General features: G+C 37.3%; 2 protein-coding genes across 2 annotated transcripts; both read left to right on the top strand.

The window, feature by feature from the left end:
* Positions 1 to 253: 253 nt before the first annotated feature.
* LOC146740233 (collectin-11-like) lies at positions 254 to 3,063 on the top strand. The gene is made up of 5 exons (XM_085501068.1): positions 254 to 423; positions 1,398 to 1,422; positions 1,599 to 1,911; positions 2,196 to 2,275; positions 2,650 to 3,063. The coding sequence occupies exons 1-5, from the start codon at positions 337 to 339 to the stop codon at positions 2,883 to 2,885; spliced, it is 741 nt and encodes a 246-aa protein (XP_085357194.1). The 5' UTR covers positions 254 to 336; the 3' UTR covers positions 2,886 to 3,063.
* A 1,810-nt stretch (positions 3,064 to 4,873) lies between these two features.
* LOC102809353 (chymotrypsinogen B-like) lies at positions 4,874 to 11,582 on the top strand. The gene is made up of 8 exons (XM_078009660.2): positions 4,874 to 5,129; positions 5,475 to 5,602; positions 7,376 to 7,526; positions 8,337 to 8,505; positions 8,751 to 9,049; positions 9,676 to 9,821; positions 10,399 to 10,555; positions 11,320 to 11,582. The coding sequence occupies exons 1-8, from the start codon at positions 4,874 to 4,876 to the stop codon at positions 11,325 to 11,327; spliced, it is 1,314 nt and encodes a 437-aa protein (XP_077865786.2). The 3' UTR covers positions 11,328 to 11,582.
* Positions 11,583 to 15,545: the final 3,963 nt, after the last annotated feature.

Consider the following 15,545-nt stretch of genomic DNA (forward strand, 5'->3'; position numbering starts at 1 on the left):
TGTCTGCAATGGGTAGGTGATGAAATACAGTTAATTTGGCTTTATAGGGGTTTATCATTAACATAACCGCTAATATGAATTTGCAGGAATATAAGACTAAAAAAACAAACTATTTTTTGTGGGAGAAAAACACGTGTTTATTTTGTTTGTTTTCTTGTCGGGGAGCTGCGTGTGCATGGCCAGATATTTCTCATGTAGCAAATTACGCAACTTATTACGCATGTACTTTGCGCACGCGTGGTATGCAAACGTGTTTTTGTTTTTTTTTCATGGCGGCCACCTGGAAAGTTCAACACGTGTGATAATTTCCAGCAAACTTAGACCTTGCAGTGAGCTATGATTCCGGTAGTTCTCGCTACCATCGTCATTGCAGGGAGTTTAGGTGCGTTTGTGGGCAACAACAACAGCTCGAACGACACACTGGTGAGTAATTACACTAGCAGCACAGTTAGGCTGTGAGAAACCGACTGTTGTCATGTTCATTGGGTGGTCAAGATTGTACAACAAGTTGTTATCGACTCAGACTCATCTGTTTTGCTGTATAATGTCATTTTTGATACTGAGAACTGTACATGTGTAAGAGCCAACCGGGAATTAGTGGCAGTGTCATCAGCTGTGTGATAAACAGGTACGGCCCAAACAACACGTACTTGTACACAAAGCTGGCTGTATTTATATTATGTAACGCGATGTATGCTGTTGTAAACTGTGCATGGAGAATTTGTGATGATAATGACCAATTTTCCCATAATCTAATGCATTTTTCCAAGGAAAATCACGAGTACGAGTTTTAACCAGGGCGCAACGTGCACCAATTAGCGCCGGCGACTCTTTCGATACCTTCTAATCTTCAAAGTAACTCGTAAACTTTCAGTTTGCATCGTAGGTCTGCGCAAAAGTCACTATCTATGTTTATATGAAACCCATATCTCACACATGCGTGATGCAACGACCACTGCCCTTTAACATATCAACTAAGGAAAGTACGTGGACGGGGATAGCTTGTATGTATTGTTTTATTTCTGTAGAAACTATCAAACAATGCTGATGAGACACTTAAATAATCTGACAAACTGTGTTACAATTATTTGAACTAAACCTATTTCTATTTGAATTAATCAGAATTTTTGTGTCAAAGATGCTGTACTTTAATTTTAAATGACTGAGAAATTTACTGAAATCCGTGTATCAATATGTTGTCATTAATTGTGTACTGACAACTGTATGAAAACGACAGTCAGCATTAATACTATACAAAGCGGCACCGTTCATTGTTTTGCAACACAGTCGAAACAACAATGCTTGGATATTATCACCATTTTCCATTTGTGTGTGCGTGTGTGTTAATTATATTAAAAATATTAAATACATCTGCTTGTTTGTTTTTTTTACTTTAGATGGGGATGAGAAGAAGCATTGCAGGTAACTGATCAGATAGTAATATAATTATGAAATGTGGTATTTTCCCTGTGTTGCCCGGCAAATTGTGGGCCAACACTTTTTTGAAACTTCTATACTGTTTCCTTAACCACTGATATTACATCGTTGCAAATAATAACCTATTTGTTTACTAATACGTTCATCTTTATTATGTCAAGGGGAAAAGACTCTCAGCGCAGATGACTTAATTATTTTGGTTGTAACTTACAAACTGCCATGGTACGACGCGCAGTCCTATTGTGAGATGCAAGGCGGAAGGTTAGGCCAACCGTCAACCCTACGTCTAAATAAGTACTACGAGAAAGCTTTGAAACGCGCCAGAATCGAAGGTGTCTACTGGATAGGGCTGAACGACATCAAGAAAGAAGGCTTACTGCGGTGGACGGACGGCACGAAGGCGAGATTCAAAGACGATTGGCACACTGGGAAGATTTCCAACAATAATGATAAAAACGACTGTGTATTCACGATGTGCGTTGAGCTTCCTGAATATTTACCTCATAAAACCAAAGATACCAGCAAATTCTGTAAAAAAAATCATTAACATATTGAATTTCTCGCCTTATCGGCCTGGTACACATGCACGATATTTGATGAGATTAGCTAGTTCCTTATTTCACTGTCGTGTAATCTGTCTATTCGATATCTGATAGCATACTGGTTACAACATTCTGGTTTGCATAATAAGAAATTGATTCTTTTATATAAATTGTTTTACTTTATTGTATTTTGCTGTAATTGTGTATATCTTTCAGATCAGTTCGAGGGGGTGTAGACTTCCAGTGGAAATTCACCCAGTGCTACAGGCGAAGAAAGTTCTTGTGTGAAATTACAGGTATTTAAATAACACTATCCAAACTTTGACTGAAACTAATAGACTCATGTCAACATTGGCCGATGCCGGCAGCATTAATACGCCACAATCACGCCAAAGTTCTTTGCATGTGAAATTGAGGATTTGGAGTTAGGGCCCTGAAGGTGGAATAATGGCTCGACCCTGAAACTCGTCCTAGTTCGTGCCATTTAGATCCTGCCATTGACTGCCAGACTATAATAGAGTGCAATTATACATCTTCCTGCAAGTCGTAAATTTCGGATATGGTTTATGATCCAATGCATGTTCTCATGTTGCGCTTTGGAGAATCGTGTTTAATTGTGTGATGAGATCTCCAATAATTAATCTCATTTCCTTTTTTATCTCAACTACAGGCCCAGTACAATGTGGCACTCGTCCATTGGTTTCTGAAAGAGTAATTGGAGCTGAACCCATCGATTCGCCTACAATCTGGCCATGGCAAGTGTCTGTAAGACGAGGCGGTAACCATACATGTAGTGGCGCCATCATCGGCGAATATTGGATACTCACCTCTGCCCTGTGCATGCAAGTATACACTAGATATGTATCATGTGGTTTAAATCTTAAATTTAGTTCAAAGAAAAAGTAATTTCCAAATCAATAAGCTATACTTCTAGACCGAAACTTGTACACATCGGCTACAGTATTGTTACATCCTATGAATAATTGGACCTCTCAGAAATTGTATATCATTTTTCACCATCTAGCGTTGTTGAAACAAACAAACAGACAGTCAAGTTTAAACAACTAGAATACATATGTAAGAACTTGTATGCTCTTTCCATGTTAGACAGCTATATAAAATTACACTAAGATATATAGACTGCAATACATATCCAATCTGCCTTTGAGTTGTTTTAAAAATCATATAATTATTTATGTCAATGTTATCAATCAGTAACTTTACAAAGTTCCTTATCTTTAGGCGTTCAAATTAAGTTGGTTCCAAGGTAGAACCCGGTGGGATCCCGCATAAAATATGTTGGCGATCCGACAGACTTACATTTACATAAACATATTATTTTCGAAATATTAAATGGGATTGAATTCATTTCAAAAAAGCACATCGAAAACCATAGTATACAGATTTGTTCAACCAGTAGTGTGGTTGATGGTATCAATGGCTTTCCGCGGACCGATAAAAATACCCAAAGTGTTGCCCCTGTGTTCATGACCAGCAATATTGTCGTTAATTCTGCCATGATTAGTTGTGTATTTTGTTTGACACAATATCTGAATTTAATTTTGGGAAGAATGTCAAGTTTGTCTAGATTAGATAAAACAACTGTGTATTAACAATGGAATCGAATATTTAACTGGAGACAGGCACAATTGTAATAGTATCAGAGGGTAAATTCTTCTCTGAGGGATTCTCCACACTTGCCAGGGGGGAATCTCGTCTCGTCTCTATATCTCGTCCCCTTGAGGTGCGGGATCGGGAAGTCAGTTAAGCTTTACAGTCAAATAAGACACACACAACGAAATACGTTTCAGCTCCCGTCTTAGTCGGTCTTTCGAGCACTCTATAAGACACGGCGCCCTGGGGAAAAATCCCCAAGACTATCGCAAGGCTGACCCAAGACTCTTTTAGACTGTGTCAAGGCTCGCCCCAAGTCTCTCCAGGACTGCGTCTGTTCTGCTGTACTCCCCAAGACCAACTAAAACAACTTTATTCATTTTCAAAACTCTAACCAATTACAAAGCAGAAAAAAGACTCTAGGGCGTAACCTTCAATCATAAAGCCAATCACACTAAGTACTGAATACGTCATATTTTTTGATTAGTCGTTCACTACATTAATAACTATGAATACCAACTGTCAAAATGAGTCGTCAGAATAGCGACGGTTATCTCGTAATTAGTTTCAAATCACTGAGCCAAGTTCCGTCCAAAACTTCAAATAGGCCTAAACGATGACTGACATAACACAGCAATTCAGCTAATAATCAACTAATTAAGTCGGTTAACAGATACGCAAAAACAAATTCATGACAATAGCTCGGTAGTTTCTGACTTCTAATACTGAGTATTTTTTATACAGTTACTATAGTTTTTCTGGGAAGATCCTTTTTAATAATGGACAACTTAGAATCCTAATCCTTTCTCAACTTGACAACTCTGAGTTGGAAATAAAAACGATAAGAGTAATTATGAAGGGAAGGCGTATTTTGTGCTATTAAAATTGACTGCATCACGTACAAGTATTCTGATTGGCTGCCCTATTAGATTATCACAATGCATGTTATTGCGATTTTCTTTTCAACAGGAGAGCAAATCAGAGACAGTCCCGTTCTCTTGGAAGTGTGAGAAGTGATTTAACACAATTTGTGTTTCTATGTGATTTGTATTTCTATGAAAACGTGTACGGTGCAAGGAAAAATGATTCGGAAAAAAAGCTTTCAATTTGTAATCTGAATTAATGTTTTAGCTTGTGTTTCTTCACACCAATCATGCATTGGCCTCTGACACAGTTGTGACGTGGCAAAGAACGGAATTTCGATAGACTCGTAGTAAGTCTTTGATGTTAATATTATTCCTAACAGCATTTCCAATGCGGACACATATCTACGTGCAGATATGTATGAGGTTCACGTGGGCACAGTCTCGCTATCAGAATCGTCCATACACGAACATGTCTCGCCAGTCGATTATATCGCAACACATTCCCACTATGATTCACCATGGGATATCGCCTTGCTTTACATACATAATCCAATAGAATACACAGAGTTTGTTCGACCCGTGTGTCTTCCGCCGTTGGATGATGCCAATTTCTTTGATCCTATTGGTCGGCAGTGCGTTAGTGTTGGGTGGGCTCAGAAGTCGGCGACCGGTAAGGATTATAGTTATTAAATTCAAGTGCATATATACACATCGCCCGCGTGATATCGGACACGTCTCGTTCGTTGTGAATTTATGAATGGATCATACGCAGTTAGTTTGATTACTGGCCATTTAGTCAAAAACCAAAAAACATTACAACAAAGATATTTGACAATTTTCTTCAACTGTTTCTAGGTCATGCTTTGGCCAACTTCAATCTCACTTTCAATTTCGAAGCAGTCAAAATATGTATGATCACAGTTTTGTTTTACTGTTCGTGTATTATAAAGTTATATACATTTCGATTTCCTTATGTTTAATTACAATCCATTTTATTACAATTTTTCCAATGTAGATACAATACAGGTGGACGTACTACAGGAAGCGATAACAGAAACGACAGAGTACGGACATTGTAATATTACTATATCAGATTCCGAACTATGTGCCATCGAGTCAAGCATAAGCAACGACACTTGTCAAGTAAATATGACTGCACTGTGCACTTCTTTATACGAACGTGGAACACTATTTTAAAACAGGGTGGCTAATCTAACTCTGCTTTGTTGTGTTACTGGATGAGTGACTTTATACGAACTTCCCGACTATCTACCCAAAGCTAACATATAAGTGACCAGTCAATTAGTTGATGGATTGCTTGTTTATATGGTTTAAGTATTATTACTAAACTTTATTTTAGACTAAAAAAATAGTATATGAAAGATGAAAGATGCTTAATCTGGTCGTCACAAAAGTGACAACCATATTAATAAAGAACGAATACATTGTATCTAAATACATTGTAAATAAACCCGAATATATAAATCTCTCGTTTAACCCCGTACCGCGAGTAAAACGTTCACTGTCAGTAATTTGTCAATATTATCACTATTATTATGAATATCACGTGGCCGCTCATAATTATCTAAAACTTCCCTAATGATAAAAATTGAAATAACGTGTCATGTTCTCACTTAAAGCGGGAGGGTCGTCACCTGCGCACGCGCGGGAATTGAGTCCCAAGCGAAATTAACAACACGCGCTAAAAACGCAAAGTCTCATGGCCATCTGACGCACGCGCAGACGACGACTCTCCCGCTTTAAACAATTATCGGCCTGTAGCAGTGAGATATTCAATACAGCAACCCGGCAATATATATTTTAGTTGTTTAAACGTGACTGTTGTCACAGCAACCATGGCATAATTAGATTTAGCCTAAAACGGATGTCGAGACAGTTTGTGGGTGCAATTGCCGGGAGTGGCGCTGTTTTCATGTTTTAAAAGAACTGAATGCTGGAATAGTGGATGTGACGTCAACACATTATGTCGCCATAAGCTACATAGTTGCCACATCTCCCACATCTACCAACCGCTGAAGTCGCTGATGGTTTATGTTTACATACGTCTCCCCATTAGAAGTTCGGATTTTTTGCAGACTTTCAGCAGAAGAATTTGCACGAAGTTCACTCTCAATTGTCTTACAATACAACGAATGAATTTATTTTTAAACGAGTTCTCGATCCGCGCACCATCTCAAAGAAATAAACACATTTTAGTGACACATCTAAATCAACAATATTGACCGGAAACATGCCAAGAATGCTCTTGAATTTACCAATATCAGATCCAGCTGTGGGTGAATAAACATTTAATTAGTCATTGTTAGGTATTTCAGTATGTCATTACCAATAACTCTATTCTTACTATCGTTAATCAGTTAGACCCACGTGCGACCTGCCCTCAGTACACCACGTGAGCTATGACCCTGGCACCCACTGATATCATTTTACTGTGCAACGCATCAGAATTTGAAAATAATATCATTATTCAGCCAGTGTTGCTGTAGGAATAAAACATCCCAAGAATCTATTAAATTAATAATTTAATTTAATTTTAGAACTCTGACATTATAATTAACAATGTTAATATTCATAATGATATTTCTTAATGGTATTGTGTTTTCTATATAATATGGCTTCACCAGTGAACTTTCCGGCCACGTTTTGAATTTGTTCTACGTGATTTTCTCGAATATCAACTCTGAACGACGAGTAAATGTCAAAATAAGTTTTCAACTTGCTACCACTTTGACATACATCTGTACCACATGCGTACCTGACATACTTTTGTATCTGCCGACGTATCTGGAAAAAAAACGAGTAACAGACACTTTTTTTTCTGGGTGTAATGGCCATTTGCATTTAGACGAATATGTTATGTTATATAATTGAATGTGCCTGATTTACAATTGACAGGGAGACGGTGGTGGACCTTTGGTATGCTACATGGACGATTCTAGATGGTACGTAGCTGGATTATTCAATTCGAGGCCAGACTGCGACAACCCTGCTACATATTTCAACGTAACTGCTGCAAATGAATGGATAAACCAGACGATACATACTGGTGAGTCGTCAAATAGGCGTTCTTTGTGTGTGTGTGTTGGTGGGGGGGGGGGGGGGTTGTCCAATTTTTAATTGGGGTGTAAAATTATAAACAATATTTTTGATGCAGAAACCTTCGAAAAAGTAGACGTAAAATGTGTATTTAAGAACTAGAAAGCTCACACAAATATGTAGGTTCAATTTTGCACGTAATTGATCAAGGAGACCTATGAATCGGCGGTATTTTACGTGTTGATGACTAGGTCAGATACCTAATGCTTCCCCGTCTAGGCATTTTTGTGGTCCAAAAAACAGCTGCCAAAGCACAAAAACCTAGAAAGTTAGAATATTTCAACCTGTCTAGAAAAATGTTTATAGAATTTGTAATTGAAATATTCAAATTTTGCTCTGTGAAAATATGTTGCAAAAGTGGCGTATATAGTTATTCAAGCTAACAAAATTTGACTTTATTTCAGTGTGGTTTTATTAAATATATTGTTGATTAATACTGGAAAGATTACATCAAGTTTGATATGGGAATGTTCTAATTGTGTGTTCATTCCAAAAAAACGAGTGTTCAAAATTCTACTTCAAAAAGCTGCCAATTAATTAATTTCACACTGAGGAAAGAAAATATGTTGGCAGGAAAAACAAAATTTTAACTTATTATAGGCGTGTAAGCTGTTGGATTTTAACCTTTCTGTAATTACATCACAATGCGTTCACTCACTCGTGTCTCGCTTATTTAATGTTCTAATACTTATTATACTTTCCTTTCACAATGTGTTTATCGCATACGATATATTATGTCTTTGGATGTCTATATCCACAGGTCCTGATATCTGTGGCAGGAAATCTGTAGTCGAGAATCGAATCATCGGAGGACAAGATTCACTCCTTGGTTCATGGCCATGGGAAGTCGTCATCTCAGTGGAAGGATCGCATAACTGTAGTGGTGTCATTATCGATGATCACTGGATCATGACAGCTGCTCGGTGTTTGTAAGTGTATATCCATTTTAAGTGATTTTGTTGGTTTCCGTATGTCACAGCAATTAATGAAATAAATGAATCAAATAGAAACAATCAACTTAAAATCCTAATACACATAACACCTTTGCGCTTGAAAAGAAATCTATTTTATTAAATGTCCTTGACTAATGAGGCACTCAGTGGGCGACAATACAAATTACAAGACGTAATGCATGGAATATCCACATTCATGTCACCGTTTTTGTTTTGTTTAGATACGATGGCGAAACACTGGCGTCACCAGAGCAATTCCAAGTAATAGCTGGCATGGTTAAAAAGCATGCATATGTAACTATGTACGAGAAGTACGTGACTAACATAGATGCTGTTCACATTCACAATGAATTTAGCCTGGATAAAATCAGCTGGAATGTGGGACTACTGTATACAATAACGCCAATACCGTTTAACTTCTACACGAGCCGAGTATGTTTACCGAATGCCGATAGCGACGATTTCTTCGCAGCTGGCACCGAATGTGTTATTACTGGATGGGGTAAATTGAATGATAATGGTAAGTAACGATTACGTAGTATAATTACTGATCCTTCATTGTATATTGTTTGCACAATGAATTCCGATAGAATGAATCTAGGGTCATGGTTTGGAAAACGCTGCATATCTGCGTCTGTAAATAATGAACTGCATTTTGAGTAACTAAAACAAATCTGAAAGTTACGAAGGTAACATGTTCAAAATATTCTGCTATTAGTTATTGGTGTCTTCACTAAAATAATCCCCCCCCCGTTTGTAATTACTGTGCACTAAACACAACTAAGCTGAGAATTAGCGAATGTTTGTCGTAGCCAGTGGAAACATGAGTAAAATATTCGTTTCATAAATTCCACGGTACGCAGTTGTTACCCAGGAAGTTGGGTGTACGTGCAATTTAGTAAAGTGATGACTTAAGATGCAAAAAAACTATCGCATACTAATCTACAAAAATGATTTTCGACAATACTGGTTTTGAGAACAGTGAGACTTGTCGAGTTTAAAGTATATGCAAGAAAGCTGTGAAATCGGCGACAACTTTCGGGAAACCCATGAATTATGCCTTATACGGTAGCATTCCGTATTATTACAAATGCGATCCTATTCAGTCTGATGTTCTACTGCTTACGTTTCTTTTTTTAATCATAGCTCCATATTCCAACACGCTACAGCAAGCGGATGCGATTATTTATGACACTATAAGATGTAAATTTCTGTATTCGCTGCTCGGAATACGCCTGACAATTGCAGAGATCTGCGCCAGCTACAATGTTGTCGTCACTGGACCATGTGAGGTAAGTGTCATTGTTATACTGAAGTGAAGTCATCTAATAATATTATAAATACCATTTCCAAAATACTGAACTTTTTCTTAGCTTAGGTATTTATCGTGAAGAAGTTATAACAATAACGTGGTCTTGTTATAATATTGCATATCACTGATGTTTCTTTTTTATGCTCTCCCTCTGAATAAAGTAGTTGTTTCAATAATCGCTCTTTCATTACGCTCAGGCTGTAATTAAAATGAATTCAAATATATTGTTGTATCGCGATTAATTATCAAAATCGGGCTTAAAATTAAGAGTGCATTTAGAGTTTAACAGAAGTTATTTTTTTACTTACTAATACACCTGTTAATATGTGAACTAACAGGGGAAATTCAGTGGCCGATGAATAATGCTCAACGTTTCCCCATCTTTACACGCAATGTCAAATGTCAATGTTGACGTATTTGTAATAAATTCGTAGTTGCACATGCAAATGTTGCGTTTGAGCCCTGGTAATTTGTAATTAGAGACAGGTTATGATTTTGAAAGTACATATATGCAAATATGGATAACGTCAAACCTAACAATGTTGTCTCTCTCACAGGGAGATGTGGGGTCTTCATTAGTTTGCCGGAAGAATGATGGATTGTGGTATCTGGCTGGCATAGCGTCACTGATTACTGGTAGCTGTGGCAACGCATTGCCGTCTGTCTATACCCGGGTCACAGCGACACGTGCCTGGATCGACCAAACTTTACAAGGTAACAACACACATTCGAGACTTCAAATTTAAAACTCGTCTCTGTCAAATGCAGGAGTAAATGCTTTTCTGTGTTTGCTTTGTTGACGTTGGATAACGTGGATCGGATATGGGTTGTCATTTTGTTTAACACTCTCCTACTAAAACAGTATGGAAAATCGTAGATTGTACGGGAAATTTGATGATTTTTAGTGTTCAATACATCTTTGTCAGTCAAAATGATGTTCTCACACAAAACAATTATTGATTTCATACCATTTGTCTTTATTGTTCGATTTTTTATTTTATTTTTTTTTCATTTACTGTTTTATTTACTCGCAAATTAATTTTTATCTGAGCTCTACTGACTTCTCACGGTGGCTGATTGCGAGTGAATGAGGTATCTTATTTTAAGGTGGTCGGGTTTTTGTGCCAAGCTGCCAGAACAGTACTTAGTGAATAGTGACTGAACAGAAATAAACAAATAAAAACAACACCAAAGAAAATAACTTGAATATAATTTTATTTATAGTATAGTGCATCGTCCCAATATAAGGTAGATATACTAATTATGGTAAAATGGGGAAAGGTTAAGCAAAACCAGAGTAACACACAAGTGTGAAGAAATGCAGTAATAAAAATGATAAGAAATTATTAAGTTCACTCACTACAAAACATCAAAACAATAATATTCCAATAGTTTCATATATGTCATGCACGTTCTTAATATTTATGAAATGCTTGGTGAATGTTATTAACAATGCTACGTTTACTCTTTGTTTTCAGGTGGTTAAAATGGCCACTGTTCGGAATTGGATGCGAGAGCATGGATGTTGGACTAGGCCACATATGTCTAATCAAGTTCATTAAATTCATATTTCTGACCATAATTTACTTTAATGGATTCGGATATACAGATGCATTTTTCAGCAATATACAAATATATATATTTAAATATATTTACGCTTGTGTTACAAGCGCCTTTTGACGAAATGCTGGGGGGAATTAGTATGTTTTTGCTCATTATTAAATGTGCTTTCTTATAAAAACTTGCGCACAGACTTTATTTTCTAAAACTTTCATTCTGTCCCAGCCACACACACGCGTTTTGTAATTATTTCGAAATATCAAGAGAAGAGACAAAGGGGAAAAATCAGATTCATCTCAAAACTTCTGTATAATGCACGGTGACATGTTGTACAGATTCCATTGAAATCTCGGGATGCTAGTTCACGCAATGTACGGGTTCCGGAAATCATAAATCTTGACGACTCGAACTTCGATCTGATTATTATGGTCGTGGCTCATCTAAAGCTATGGAAAGATTCAATTGCCGAAAAATAAATGACGCATGCTTCGGAGATGTTATTCTATTCAAAAAGTCAATGCTATCTGCAGATTTTCTATTCGGCCTAGGAAAACCACCAGAAACGACCCCTAAACCATTTCTCGTTATGTTCACATATGAAAATTTCTGCTTACTCCACTTTTTATAATCCGCATGAAACGTGCGCGTTTCGGCCATTCTGTGCACGTTTTGAATGTCTGTTATCAGTTGGCTCACAAGCTATGTCTATTCAATATAATAAGCAGTCAATGTCAATATAGTAGCCAACGTGTTAACATGGAATTCTGGAAAATCGTAGGTATGTTTTTATCGCATGATTTTTGGTTCATTTATTGTGATTTCCTGGACTTAAAACCTAATATTACATGAAATATCGAGTTTTCACGTTTTCCTCGTAAATGGGTTTGGCTGTTTACTCTCTGGATTCTCTTCCTATTTGGATGAAAAATATACCAACAGAATATTTGCTGTTATACTTAACAAGAGCTCAGCACTAAACACAAAGGAATGTTTATTGGCTGAAAGTAGGGTTTACATAGTTATAATCCAAATCTCCCTGCGAAAGTTGTAAGTAGAAATGTTCTATGCATATCACGACACTAGGGTCACGTGCATATACCCCTTTTTTATTATCCACCCGTGATTAAATGCATTTTCCGTCAAGCACATTTATGCAAGGTATTCGTTTGAGTATCTGCGTTGAGCGAAGTAAGTATTTAGGAGTATTTAAAGACTCCACTGTTTGCTTGTGTATTGTAATACCGTTCGTGTATTGTAATACCGACCACGGCCACTGACGGATCTCCTGCGAACCAGTAAAAAGATTCAATAAGTATATCTGATTCAGACCACCATTTATAGTGTTAAAAATGAAATTTGTTGTAATTTCTAGAAATATTTACAATTGCGAATTTTGTGAAACATTGTATTAGTAATAACAAAGAAATCATATGCAAATTAGTTTTTCTCTTTGTATTATGAATGAAAAAAGCTACCAGATCTGCCAGCTGTTCAGCAAACGTGTAATCCATTGAAAACGTATCAATTTATAACTCGTTCACATGGTGGTTTCCAAGTCGTAAATTACTCTTATTGTACTTTATATTCCTATGAGGCATACAGTGTAGTTTCTGTGCAATTTAACAGTGGGTGTACCGAGCCGAGTGCAATCGAAATACACGAACACCATAAAACATTGTGCATTAAAACTCGTAATACACACATGGATCAATTACAAGAGACGTTAACAAAACAGACATTCCCAGACGACTCCATGGAATCTGGTAACAACACTGACTGCCTGACTGTGTTAAGATATAATACTGCTATGGATGGCATTCAATGCATTACACGTTTCACTATTGTGAACAGCTTTATCAAAACGAAAATAAACCACGACGACCCCCTCCCCACTCGCATTGATTACAAAAGTGATTGTGATCGGCAGTCGTTATTTGCCAGTAAAGCCAAATACGAAGAATAAAACTTGTGTATTTATGGTAGTTTTTGCACGTCTCTTTGTACAGGCAAACCACCTACCATTGTATATTGGTATGTTTAAATGGCAGCGGTCCTCTCGCCACGCATGCGCGAGATACGAGACTCGTGTGCGCAAAGATGGCGCCCTTGACTGTTGCGCAGAGAATACAAACTAAGACGTTAGTAATATTAACTATGTAATTTCTTTGGTGTTTGGAAAGTATCAGGAGTCACCAGTGGTAATTAATGCATGTCGCGCCCAGGTCAAAACTTCAACCAGAAAAGCACATTGGATTGTAGAAAAAAAATTCGATGTTTATCAACATAAATGTCGCACATGCGCAACGCGACGACCACCCACCCCTCTTTAGGTTACCAACTCATAGCATGTTGTACATCAAGTGCATACTTTGCTATTTATTGTATTGCTAAACAAACTAAATGAAGTGCTTATCTTAATTCGAGAACTTCCTCGCACACAAAACTGTAATGTTGGTGACGAGAAAATGTAATAGGTGGATAATAAACTACCATATTTCCGATACTGTTTTTAGACCCCCCCCCTCCCCGAAATGCAATACGCCCTGCATTTGTTAGGTTATGTCTGTGACGTTCATGGCAGACAGTTAACAAGTTCTGAATTAAAGGGGAACTAAATAGAGCCTATTTTGGTGTTTGTATTTATCAATTTATGTATATTGATTATAAATTTGAAAAAAAAAATTGAAAAAATGATTATCTTCAGAGTTATGATGATTTAAATATGAGAAACCATAAACCTGCGAAGGACTTCCGTTTGCGCCATCTTGCCATAAAAAACGCCCTCATGAGGTATAAACAGGTAAGGTAACAAAGCATGATGACGAAATAGTATCTGATTAAATATAAGCAACTTAGGGAGCCATAGTTAGCTGGACTGGTGAATTGACTTCTAGTCTAGGTTGTTTCGACTTTTACGTTAATGTTATTTACAAGCATATCAACATACAAACATTATGGATGTGCGATTGATCGAGACAGGCATTTTGTTTTGTTTTTTTGTCTAACTGTCTAATAAATGCTGTTTCCAGTACTGCACTGTGCGGCGTGCAAATTATTCAAAGTATGGATGCTGGAGTATGCAATCTTGAGTTCGTAGGGTGGTGGTGGAAACATTTTCGTCCATGTATTCACGGGGCTGCACTGGCAAATCATGGGACAAGTGTCACAGGAACACCAAGCAGATTGTTCACAGACTTCCGTGTAATTTGAAATAAAACTTTCATCCGAACAAGGGGCATCGTCGATGATATACTCTCATCACTCACACTGGACTGATCTGAATCGTCACAGTATACCGTACTTCCCTGATCATAAGCCCGGAGGCATGAACATGTAAGGGAAAAGTAAGGGATGAGCTTGTACTCGAGGACCAACTCAGAAAAGAAATATTCGTTCACCACGCCGGGCTCGGGAAAATAATACTTATTTTTGAAAAAAAATGCGTCATTGATTTGAACGATACTTACAATGAAGAAACAAACATGTTCATAAAAAACACACACATTTTATTACAATACGATTTACATACCGTCTGAATTTACGGTGAAATAATGGGTAGGGTCTGTGAGGAAACAGTGGACGAAGGCATTTATCATTATCTTCGTTTTGGTATGTTTTCGATCGTACGCAAACTCTCGACGCAAAACAATATTCCACCATGAGGTTTGTCAGCACGATTTGACCTGGAACAACTTCCTTTGACATAACAGGTCATGTCTTTCATTAACCAATCAAAATGATGTGCCGTAATGATGAAATTTTCCGATTATTGACGATGATTTTTTAGCGCAATGCGGAAGTGAATTACCGCAATGTTAAAATGCGATCTGTAGCACTGATTGCAACGAAAAAACGATGATTTTTTTCCCTAAAAACTGGCGATTCGCAATTTCCGAAATATGAACGACGGTTAATAGTAACCGTGGGTAAATTGAGTGTGGAGGAAGAATTTAAACACCTTTCTCGGTCGCCAACATGTCTCATCGTTCAAACCCTAGGCCTTTCATGACAGTCTCAAAGTAAACCATGCCCGATAACCAGGTACACGTCTTGACGATCACATTTTTGGCTTTTCGAAGGCTACTACTCAAAGAAATATGAATTACTCCAGAATTGCAACATCGATGATCATCCTGAGTAAATG

The sequence above is a fragment of the Saccoglossus kowalevskii genome, chromosome 7, assembly GCF_978046115.1.
Source record: "Saccoglossus kowalevskii chromosome 7, keSacKowa6.1, whole genome shotgun sequence".
NCBI lineage: Eukaryota > Metazoa > Hemichordata > Enteropneusta > Harrimaniidae > Saccoglossus > Saccoglossus kowalevskii.

What these genes read in the sequence shown, in the direction of transcription:
- LOC102809353 (XM_078009660.2), top strand. Translation starts at nt 4,874, where the DNA reads ATGTATGAGGTTCACGTGGGCACAGTCTCGCTATCAGAATCGTCCATA. An exon ending in GGCTCAGAAGTCGGCGACCG is followed by an intron (nt 5,130 to 5,474) that starts GTAAGGATTATA and finishes TTTCCAATGTAG; the next exon opens with ATACAATACAGGTGGACGTA. An exon ending in ATGACAGCTGCTCGGTGTTT is followed by an intron (nt 8,506 to 8,750) that starts GTAAGTGTATAT and finishes TGTTTTGTTTAG; the next exon opens with ATACGATGGCGAAACACTGG.
- LOC146740233 (XM_085501068.1), top strand. Translation starts at nt 337, where the DNA reads ATGATTCCGGTAGTTCTCGCTACCATCGTCATTGCAGGGAGTTTAGGT. An exon ending in ACAGCTCGAACGACACACTG is followed by an intron (nt 424 to 1,397) that starts GTGAGTAATTAC and finishes TTTTTACTTTAG; the next exon opens with ATGGGGATGAGAAGAAGCAT. An exon ending in GATGAGAAGAAGCATTGCAG is followed by an intron (nt 1,423 to 1,598) that starts GTAACTGATCAG and finishes TATTATGTCAAG; the next exon opens with GGGAAAAGACTCTCAGCGCA.